General features: G+C 40.4%; 1 protein-coding gene across 1 annotated transcript in view; it reads right to left on the bottom strand.

The window, feature by feature from the left end:
* Positions 1-512: 512 nt before the first annotated feature.
* The window catches only part of PRKAR2A (protein kinase cAMP-dependent type II regulatory subunit alpha), a 59,557-nt gene continuing 48,236 nt past the window's right edge, over positions 513-11,833 (bottom strand). Inside the window, exons 7-11 of the mRNA XM_079316699.1 lie at positions 10,253-10,354; positions 8,410-8,484; positions 5,980-6,045; positions 5,102-5,240; positions 513-4,616 (exon numbers count right to left, since the gene is read on the bottom strand). Coding sequence (XP_079172825.1) covers positions 4,483-4,616; positions 5,102-5,240; positions 5,980-6,045; positions 8,410-8,484; positions 10,253-10,354 — 516 coding nt within the window. The 3' untranslated portion in view covers positions 513-4,482. The remainder of the gene's footprint in view (positions 4,617-5,101; positions 5,241-5,979; positions 6,046-8,409; positions 8,485-10,252; positions 10,355-11,833) is intronic.

Below are 11,833 nucleotides of genomic sequence, written 5' to 3'. Positions count from 1 at the left end.
ACAGGACACCTCCCGCCGGCACCGCCGCTCTGCGCGGCACAGCCTGCTCCCGGCCCGCTTAAAAACACCACATAAACTGCCCAACGCTTAGAAATTAAACTTCAGCAAAAGCAAATATAAATTTAGATGTACCGAAGTAATTTTCAGATTGTTAGTTAGGTTAAAGAAAAGGCAGTTTGCCACAAAACATTCATAGCTGTAAGTGTAGGCTAAAAAGAGATTTTCAGGAATACTTTATTTCTCCTGAGAACTGAGAACCAGTTCCATGGTAACTTGGCAGACTTTTCAGAGCAGCCAGTTTTATTGGGACCAAAGCTGGAATTACTTTTAAGATATCTGTAAAATTTCATCACCAAGCATCAAAACCTGGAGGGCAGGTGCTGTATAAAATCTCTTTCTGCTATTGCAATAGGGCAAGTGCTGCTCTCTGAGGCTCTGGCAAGAGGAACTCGCTCAGTTCCAAGTGCATCCAGTGTCAGCTGCAGCGAGTCAATAACGAGCACACACAGGACTGTACAGGAAGGCTGGACACAACAGGTCAGTTTTTTATTAACCACAAGTGAAGCTGAACCCCAGAGTGGTTTAACTTGTTAAAACCATGTTTATATGGCAGATATTTTTCTTTCATGTTCAACACTACAGTGCAAGAACCAAACTTCGCAGCTGTTCATCCTTTGAGAATCAAGTAGTAAAATGAATTAAAATAAGGGTCCCTCAATGAATCAATTAAAAAAAAAAAAAGAAAAACATTTAACTCAAAAGAACAGACCAATTTTAAGAACTGTCTTATTAAATTCTCCCAAGTGAAAGACCTTTAAAAGCATTTGGAGCCTTGAGGTAGCAACTTTATGCAGAATTTAATTCCCCTCCTGCCCCACAGAGGAAAATTAGTAGCATTATTAGCTCCAGCTAAGCTGCACTGAGAGTCTCCTGTGAGGTGACTTTTGCCTCTTGAAATAGCAGTGTAGTGCTGCAGAGCGCCAGGAGGAAATCCACAGGGAAGGCCTCTTGAAATAAAACTTATGGTTTGAAAAAAGTTAAAATGATCAGCAACAACTGTAACAACAAAAATTATCTGAAGTGAAAAAAACCAATGTGTTTGTATTTTGGCAAGACTAGTTTACAAATACAAGTCAAGAACAAGAGTCTGCTTTCAGCCAATGGAAAAGAAAGAATGGAAGTGACATTCAAAGGGGTTTGGGGTTTTTTTTTTTTTGCCCTCTGTGCAAATTTGCACTTTGTTTTTAAAGTTTTATTTTAAAGTTTTAAGTTTTGCACTTTTGTTTCTAAAAAGAGAGCACTTCTGCTCCTTTTTGTTCTTTTACATAATCAAACCTGTGCTGTGACATTAGACAGAAATACCAAGTGCCAGGATATTTAACCACTGAAAGCTTCTCTCACCAACTTCACAACAATCACAAGCAGGGAATCACAAACAGGAGATTTATCTTCCTCTAAGCCTCAAAACCATGATCCTTTGTGCCCACTTTGCTGCTGAGTTGTTTTATTAAAAACTAAATCTCTCTTTAGTGCCAATTCCAGAGACTCGGTGGCAGATTTACTGAACACTGAGTGGTAACAAAACACCTGGGCTTACTCTGCAACGACTGCAAGGAACAGAATGCAAAGGAAGGAGCTGAGATACAGGGATGGGGCAGATGGACACAAACAGGTGCTGTATTTGCTCTCTGGACTCTGTATCAGCACTTGCACATGGCCCAATTTTGCTCACTGTTGGTGCTCTACCCAGATTCCTGGCAATATTGAGTATCTTACTAAAGTTTCTTTCACTATCTTCATGCTCCAAAACTGTACAAACAGGTTAATTAAAGGAGACCAAACTAATCAGGCACATTGCACATTATAGTTCTTAAATGGATGAGTCTTCTCAGCAGCTCAAAGTTCAGCTGCCCCTCTACACCACAGAATGATTCTGCATGGACCCTGGATGCACTGCCCAGTATGACATTGCTCCAGGGAGTCCAGAGAAAGGCAGAACTTCAAAAACTTGTTCATATGGGATCCCAATCTTTTGATTTTATATTCTTGTATTTTCCTTTGACTTTTAGAAGCCATCAGATCCTGCCTTCCAGGCAGAAATACCTCAAGAAACTGACATCAGCCTTGCCTAGGTTCCAGTTAAACTTTGGAACAACTGTGTTTGCCTCTGCTGAGGTTACAATCCTGTCCTGCACAGAAGCAAAGGCATTAAGAACCAGAACCCATCTGTAAGGCAGCCCAACCTGCCAGGCTCCTCTGGATAAAGGAAGGGATATTCTGCCTGGGAGCAACAAAGGCCAGCAGGTGATTATTCACAGCAAGTTTCTCTTGAGCTCACATGACAGTTTAGGCAGAAACTCAGGCTGGTTCAGAGACCAGTTCCTGTTTGAACAGGACAGTCACAAGCTAGCTTCAGGAACTCTCTTCCTCATGGAGCCCAAAGTATTTTCAAGTTTATCTGCTATCACTGCAAGGAGCTGATGAGTGGGGTTTTATTCTTTTTTTTTTTCCCTCTTCTTTTTTTCTTTGTTGGTTTGGGTTTTGTTTGGTTTTTGAAATTCTGTGATGAAAACTATTTTTGTCTTTGGTGTTAAACCTTGGAAGCATGAGTGAAAAGTACCTACTGCTTCTTTGGCTGTAAATTTATGACAAAGAAACATCCCAGGAAAGCAAGTGAAATTCACTGTCCTAAAATACATGCAGTTAGAACAGCCACTAGACATCAAGACCAGAACTTTAATAATATGGAAACACCAAGTTCAGTGGTGTCCACTACAAATCATTTGCATTATATAAAAATATGACTGCAATTACAGTAACTGGACAACAGTCATTCAAATTTATCAACTTTCCACCTTACTCATATTGCAGGGAATGGGAGGAGCTCATCCACTATGGGGAACTGTCCAGAAATCAACTTAGAGTTGCTGCTAAGCATCTCATGCCTTAAGAGAAATGTCCACTGTGATAACTAAAAGCAGGAATTCAAGATTAGCATCCTTCCATTCTTGCTTACATGGCCATGAATAAAAAGAACAAGTTCTGTTATGCTAGTATTCACCATTAAAATTTTATAATCCCATAAAACACCAGTATGTTTTGCATGAGCTGTGGAAGAATGCAAATTCAAAGGGTCACTAGATTTATTACCTCCAAATTCAATATCTTAATATATATATAGTCTGTTTGTACACCATAAAAATGACCTTCTTATGGTCTGATTCTTTTTTAGATAATACCCTGATAAAATCTCAGCCATATGCCAATTAAAGTCCTTAAAGCTATAGAAACAGAATCTACCTAATAAATGCTGCAAATTTAACAGGTATTTTAGATAAACATCATTAGCTTAGTTATCACCTAAACCAAAAAGACTCCTCAAACACACCAACTGCGTAGTTAGCAAAGACATTTGCTTTACAAAGTCAAATGTTGCCAACTTTTGAAAAGTTTAGCAAATCAACATGGTATTTGGAAGCATCCAAGTGTCTAATGAAGTTAAAATACTGTGAAATGTTAGGACTAGGGGAAGCTCCTGTAACTAAGTACAGAAGTAGACTTCATTTAAATTATGAAACATTCACCTCCTTAAAACTGACCCAACCCAACAAATTCACCCTGGGAAATGTAGCAGTATAGAGGATCTCTGTAAGCAACAGAAGGTCATATATTGTGATCTCACCACCATAAAATGTACTCAGTGTCAGGAACAAGGAGCAAATATGGGGAGATGACAACTATGACACTTTCAGGCCATTTGATCTGAACCACTGCACTTTGTTGGACAGCATAGAGTAAACACCTTTTCTTTGCTGCTCAGAAAACACTTAAAATACGTTTTCTGCATCTGGTTGCTAAGCAGACTCTCCCATGTCCCCAGCTCGGATTACTTGGTTTAAAGAGCTCTCTGTATTTATTACCTGCTGCTTTCAGCAGGTGGACCAAAACTTCAGTGCCATTTTATTCATTGACTCCATTGATATTTCAACTTCAAACCCAGATGCTACAATTAAAAGCAAATTTGACACTGTGTAAGGAAAGCGTCAGATGAAGGTAATCAGCTCATAAAAGACTTGTATTCCACAGGCTGCCTCTGCAGAACAGGCAACCTCCCACTAGAGAATCTCATGGGACAATCATCCCAATAGTAACACCCAGAAGGAAGGAGGCTTCTCTATCTTGCACACTTTGGGTTTCGTATCAGGCACTTGAACTGTTGGACAGACGCCATTCTGAACCAAGTAAGTGAACATAGGGTTAGAATCATCTTTAATCTAGGTCTAATAATGAAGTATCAGCAGCAAAGTGGAGGCAGGGAGGAGTGAGCAATCCATCTGTGCTGAGACTTGTTTATGGTTTCTAAAATGCCCAAGAAAACAGCAGCAGTAACTGTTCCATAGTGTCCGTTGTCCTTGTGAGTTGTGTTGCTGATAGGAGGCTTTTCTGTGTCTTGAACTAAGAAGGCATTGAGGTACCCTGTGCCTAATTCCCTGGATCCATCAGGTCCATGCTAGAGCCAAACATTGCCACCAGCTGCTCCTCGTAATGTGTTATATTCCTCTTCATAATGTCCATGCAGGGTCCAAGCAACCTCTCAAATGCTTGCACATCCATGACTGTAATGGAACAGAAATGAAAACAAGATTGTTTGTCAAAAAGGACACCAAATACCAATCTGGCTTTTGAACTTAGAACACAGACCTTCAGTTCAACCCTCTTAGGGCAGAGGATTCAAAAAAACCCACAGAAACAGAAATCACGTTTCTGATTTCTCTCTGGGTGGTTATTTGGAGAAACAAGTTTAATGAAATACAAACCTGGTCTCAAGGATAAATACAGAAGCTAAATACACCCCACTGTGGTATTAAAAGATGGCATGAAAGCTATGTGTGACAAACAAGTACAGGCCAAATCTGACATAAGGAAGCAGCAGTTTCTCCAACTTCCACTTGCAGCTCCACTCCAGCCTGTGCTCCTGGCTTCTGGAATCTGCCAGTTACCAAAAGGTTGCTGGGTTTTGAATGGCTGCTCACTCAAGCACAGCCCATGAGACAAGCAAATAACTGAAAACCATGGCTAGAAACACAGATCATCTGCTTACCTAAACATTTGACCTCCCCAACAGCATAGGCAGAGGCTGCTCTGGGTTTGTTGGTAACAAGTGCAAGCTCTCCAAAATACTGCCCTCTGTGACACCGGGCAATCTCCACCTCTTGATTAGCTTCTTTACTCGTCATAGTCTGTCAATCAAAACAGTTTCATGATTTGCACACATCTCAGTCCTGGTACAAGGCTGCAGTTAATCCCAGATACTTTACATCTGTGCAACAGCTCCTTGGTTACAGACCTTTAAAAACTAGCAACTCCCAAGTCATGGTAGAACACCTCAACACCATGTCCAATTGGAATTTGATAAGAAAATCAAGTGGCAGCTCCCAAGTTTTGAGACAGGCAGGTATCTACTGCTACAGCTTTGGGAACAGCTGTTATGTAGCCCAACACAGGCTTTATCATGCAACATAGGCTGCTCTCCTGGCTGCTTCAGGCTGTACAGAAATCCATTCAAATGCCAACATCTGGTATGTCACTAGAGATAACAGACCCCACATTTTGGAATGTGCAGACTTCTGCAATCATGGAAGACAAGTTTTACCTCCACCCTTAAGGCCAGGGAAAGTGTATCAGTGTGGAGAGGGATGGGGTGGAGTTGAGCTGTAGGCAGTCTCAGTCACATATCAGCTTAGTTTGCAGAGCAGCAGACAGAAGCAAAAGACCTTTGCACTTTACTAAAATGACTTCTGGCTGCTTCAAAGCATGTATCAGAGCTCACAACCTACATCATATGAATAATGATGATCAACATAATAAAATACTAAAGTAATTCAGGGTGGGCTTTTTCACATCTCTTAATTAGAGATTATTAATCAGGCAAAACAGGGACTGATTAATACAATACCTAATCCCTCAATTTCAACTCACCTTGCTTTTAATCAAGATTTTCACTTCTCCGGATTCTACAATGTAAAAACAGTCTGCTTTATCACCCTGTGAAGAAGAAAAGGTAAAATAAATTCTTTTTTGACTGTGAAAACATGTATAAATGGTATTAATGCATTCACTTTGAACTAGGCCTTCTGCAGAAATCTGCTAGAATTGACTAACACTCAGATTCTTAACATTAAAAGGTGACTGGCTGGGTAATACACCACAGGAGCCCACAGGGAAGAAAGTAGTAGTGCACATCATTCAGAAAGAAGGCCTGAGGAAAGGAAAACAAAAAGGAGATTGATGATATACAGCAAGGTCACTTAAATGCAAAAATTCTGATCCTGATGGAAGTAGGCAATAGTGAAACTAAGTCGAATCTAGAATTTTTAGAAGCAAATTTTAATAAAACAGGGATTCAGTGACTGTGTTTCTTTCAGCAGGAAGAAGGTGCTATTAAACCCTCCATGCTCTGCTTGAGCAGAGGGGGTGAACAAGCTGATTTCCAGGGATCCCTTCCAACCTCAACTATTCTGTCATCCTGTGAGAGGCTCTAGAACATTTTTCACATTTCTTTCAATCTCATCATGTTTAAAATCTTCAAGTGATCTCAGGTTACATCTGCTCTGGAGAGCTTCACCAGCACTTTATAATTTTAAAGTTTAGTCTGTGACAGAAAGAATGTTTCCTCTCTGTATTTGCCCCCATGGGCCTGGCATAGGGCTGGAAGTCAGCATGGAGATCTGTGAAGTGCATCCTGCTACAAACCAAAAGCAAAGGGACTAAAGGCTTCAGGGAGACAAACTAGAAAAGGAACTGATAAGGGAATGGGAGCAGCTCAGCAGAAAAAAAACTACAACAAAGTGAGGAGAGAGAGAAATCTGACATTAAGTGGTCAAGGAGATGAATGTGATGGGAAGGATGGAGAGAAATGGTTGTAACTTGATCATGAAACATGGGCTGACAGAAGATGATGTAAGATTTAAACATGGAGTTACAGAAGAAATTAGGCCTTTAGCTAAAATTCCTGGGGATGGTTGTAAGCCATTGAGTGCAAACTTTTCATTCACTGTTGCCAACTACCACAGCATGAACTAATGCTCTATGCTAACTTCTGAAAGAGTAACTGCTGAAAGAGTACTTTATTTTCAAAAAGAATGGAAACAAACTGAGTGGGAGACATCCTCATAACACTACTAACAATTTTCAAGTGCTTTAAATCTTACTGCCCTTAACTGAAGGGTCAAATTCCAGAAAGGTAATTAAAATTTAAAATTAGTCACAAGGGAAAAGAGGTTCCTGGTATTGATGCAATTGCTGTAATATAAGAGTTATCATATCTTTTCCAAGAACAGAATTTCATCGTCTCTAGCAGTGTACTACCATCACCCAGATCTATCCAAACTATTAATCCTCCTTCTAAGGATAATTACATCCTTGTCCTTAATTCAGTTATTAGAAAAGATTAAAACCAACTGTGTAATTGGATCACTGATGGTATGGATTCCCAGTTTTGAGACTGATTCATAAGGTCTGATTTTGCTGAAAGTTCTGTTTCCTCAGGGTCTTAAGCAACTTTAAAAATTGAGGGTATTTTTGGAGTGAAGTAATTCAACAGTTATCAGCAAACTTGTTTCCTATATTCAGTTATCTGACATTCAAGACAACTAAGATCAATTATTCAAGACACTATCAAGGAGTCATATTCTGTCTATACAACAAGAATAATGTTGTAATCAAAAAACCTGCAGTTTCAGGTAAGCCTTTCTTGCTTACTTCTACTTGAACTAGAGCACTTTTACACAGCAACCCACAGCTAAGTTTGGTGCAAAATTCCACTGTCTGTAACAGTGTTCCAAAAAGCTATTTCTGCCACAGCCAAAAAAAACCCCAAAACCAATCAAACAGCTATAGCTTGAGTTCATCCAGCTTCATGTTCCACCACCCTGACCCTGCTCTACTGCAGCAGACAAAACATTCACCAACCACTAAAGCCAGACCACTGAAATACCTCAGGAAAGCACAAGAAAAAACAATGGTTTCAATTAACCCTGACAGTTTCTTAGAGCTATTGATTCCCTGTTTAATCTGGTCACAGGGGCCTAGGAAAACTCTAGATGGGGCATTTCATGGAAAACTACATAGACATTAAATTTCAGCTTCCAAAGGCACACTCATCTTGAATCCTTGCAAAGATACTTGTAAAACACAAGAAGAAGAAATACCTAGAAGTTAAAGTAATAGAATAAATTTGCAGCAAAATACATACTTCCATTCCTCAAACATTTAAAAATTAAATAAATTAGAAATATTTAAAGAATAAATGCCAAGTTGGTCTAAGTAACACAACTCTGCAAATCAATTCCAAATAGAAAAAACAGAAGCAGAGAAAGGAGAACAATAAGAAGTTTAGATTTCAAGTACCTGAGAAATTATACGTTCCCCATCTTGATACACTTTCTCTCCTATAACATCCACTATCTTCATTCGCTCTGATGCCTGGAACAAAGAGGAAAATTAAAAATAATAATCAATTATAGTTCGTCTCTGTGAACTCTCTTGAATCTTAATGACTCATCCTGATATGAACAGACATTCACTAGACACACAAACACAATTTATAAATATAGCCCCAAAATGACACTGTCATAGTGCTGCAAACACAGGTCTTAAGACTACCATAATCAACAAGGAAATAAATATGTCTAGGGTCCCATTCCTGTGCTTGTCTTAACACTCAAGTTAAAAAAATCTGATTTGGCTGCTTTAGAGCGAAGGGGAGGGGGGGGAAAAATCACTAAGATTCAGTTGAAATTTGAAGAAAATACTCTGAAAAAATGTTATAAACTCCCTAAGAACTAACTTCAATGAGAAATACCAGCAAAACATTTTGAAAATATTTTAACCACTACATACTTAAACATGTCTGTGGGAGGAATTGTGTCCAGGAACTCTTTCCTGGAGTGAAGAGGAAGATGACATGACAAGGACAAGGGCTTGAGCAGCCCTGCAGTGGGATGCCCAGCAGCAAGGGCAGGAGGCAGCACATGGCATGCCAGGAAACATGCCTGAGCCTTCACAGACAGGAAGGGAGAAATGAGTTATCTCCAATGTTTCCCACCACCCATTTAGAACCCCACAAAACAATTTCATTGCTTCAGAGCAGCGCAAAAAAAACCATACCAAGAAAGGAAGAAAATCCTAGCAGTTAAAATTCAACAGATGATTCAGTTGTAATCAATCCATTCATTCCCCAAATGCACCTTCATCTTGCCTATGTTTGAGAAATCAAATTCTGGTCCATGCGTGATTCAACTGCAATGTGTCATGCAAAAAGCCATCCAGTGCTAATGAGTTATTTTTCTGTATCTTTAAATATTTGAGTCATTTCTGTGCTCAAAAAAAGTCACATTGATGGAACCAGTTTAAGCCAGGCACAGAGAGAGAAGGTGGTGTAATTTACCCCTTCCACAGCTACAATGTATGTCCAAAATAATACATAGTAGAGGCGGCTGTTCACACCTAATGATACTTTGCAATTTTGTAATCTTCTCCCAAATGGATTGAGAGCTGAAATACTAAAAATAAATGCTGAAAAATGTATTTTTATAAGAAAAGTTAAATTATGGTTTAAGGCAAAGACAGACTAATGGAAAAGAAGGCTGGTCAGTTCCAAAAGCCCTCTGACAATAAAGGGTGAATCAATAGAAGTGACAATTTCCACACTGTTCCTTAATTCAGGCACCACACACCCCAACAGGACAGTGTCCCTGTGTTCCCAGGTCACAATGCTTCTCTTCAGCAGTTTACTTCCTGAATATTAAATTAAGCTTAAGGCAAGACTACAACAGCCACACCTTTGCCTCAAATTTAAAACCACTCCTGGCTGATAAAGGCCAAATATCCCAGTGACTGTACCCTTACGTCAATATCACACCCTCACAGGAAACCACAGCCCTGACTACCAAACTGCATTCTGATACCTGTTCCCTGAAATACACAGAGGTGGTTTTTTGGTTTTTTTATGTAAAGAATTTTTTAAAAAACGACACTGAGATAAAAATCAGCAATCCCTACTGTGAATAGAGGATCTGGGGGAAAAAACCCCAGAACTATTTCAGCAATGCAAATTAATTTGTGCAGTATATGTGATACCAAAGCAGCACTTAATATATTGTTCGAAGCAAAACCGACAAATTTCTGATGTAGCAGGAACACTGACTGCTAATGCAAGAATTTAGATGTAGATGTCTCTGAGAGGTTTTACCTCCAAGGATTTAAGAAGGGGTACAGACTCAATAAATAATTCATACGTCTTCCTCTTCTTTGCGTTGTTCTTCAGTATAATTCTTCTGAACGTCACTCGATCCTGCAAGAAACAGCACAGAGAAATACATTATCCCTCCCTGTTTAAAGAGCTGACAAACATGAACGAGTATTTACAGCAAACGCCAGGGCTGAGAAAGCAGCTGCTAAAGTGACACCATATCCACAATGGTGACTGCAACAGCTCCTGCTAGAGCACTTACACCAAATTAAAAAATAGGGAGCTGTAAGACCTGGACCTTCTTAGACAACCACTTAGGGATTCCATTTTTATTCTTACACTGTTTTCTGGTTTGAGTTTTGGGGGTTTTGCCTGTTTGCTGATATTATCTTCCATGCTTCTGCATTAAATGAAGAAGTTTCACTCTTCCTGCTGAAGCCAGTGAAAACCGCCATTTCCAGCACTTAAGGCAACTGCAGAACTGAATCTGAATCTGATTCTTCTCTTGAGTCACAGACTTCAAAAGTTGAAGATTTATACCGGTCTCAAACAGGTCAGGAACAGAGCATCAAACAGCAGCAAGGCTTGTTCACTCCACCTTCCAAGATCCAAGAGCCAGCTTCTGGAAGGACCATTTCCTAACAGCCAGCTGTGTGTGCTCGGCGAGAAAAAGCTGCTGGCTGCGTTTGTGAAGCCCTAAGGCAAAGAGGGGCAAAAAGCCCAAAAGGCAAAGGGGAGCAAAAAGCCCAAAAGGCAAAGGGGGGCAAAAAGCCCAAAAGGCAAAGGAAGCAAACTGCGCCGGCAGCCCCGCCCGCGCTGCGCCCCGCGGCCACAGGGCGGCGCTGCGGGAGCGGCGCCGGGAACGGCGCGCCCCGGGCCCGGCAAACACCGACCGGAGCCGGCCGGGACCCTGCCCGAAACAAAAATAAAAATAAAAATCAGAGGGCAGGAGCAGAGATTTGGTCAGGAAAACGGTAACAAAGAAACAAAAATTAAAAGGAATAATTAGCAGAAACATCCTGAAAGCCATTCCTCCGGTTCCCAAAACCATCAGCTGGTACCTAAGCAGCAGCGTTCTGAGGTGAAGAGGTATTTTCAAGTAAATGGACAACTTTAAGGGATGCAGGCTGCAAATACTTGTAACAAGGACTAACAGAGGTGATCCCAATGGAACATTAATGGTGAAGGATGAGGAAGATGAAAGGCAGGATGGTATTACTGTTACTCAAAGGAGATAAAGCAAAAGGGACTTTTCTCTTTTTAAAGGAATTCTTCAGTGGTAAAAGCGTCTTCAAATGTTTGTGGTTTGGAGAAGCAGAAAGATGCAGAGACTGTGGGGGGGATTGTAAAAGCATTAAAAAATCAGAATTCACCTGCTTGAGAGTATCATGAGGGAGGAGAAGCAGCAGTATTTGAACATAAAAAAAGCTGAGCTGAGAAGGCAGTGTGTGTAATTGTGAGGTTCCCCCAGACACATTCAGCAGCACAGGCTGAGAACATTCCCCTTCTCCAGAAGGGACTCACTGTGATAAATGCTTTGTGCCTGAGCCTTCCCAATTTCTGCTGGCCTAAGCCTGCAAT

This window comes from Erithacus rubecula, assembly GCF_903797595.1.
Source record: "Erithacus rubecula genome assembly, chromosome: 13".
Lineage (NCBI taxonomy): Eukaryota > Metazoa > Chordata > Aves > Passeriformes > Muscicapidae > Erithacus > Erithacus rubecula.
Note: the sequence above shows the minus strand (reverse complement) of the source record. Positions and strands in the feature narration are given on the sequence as shown.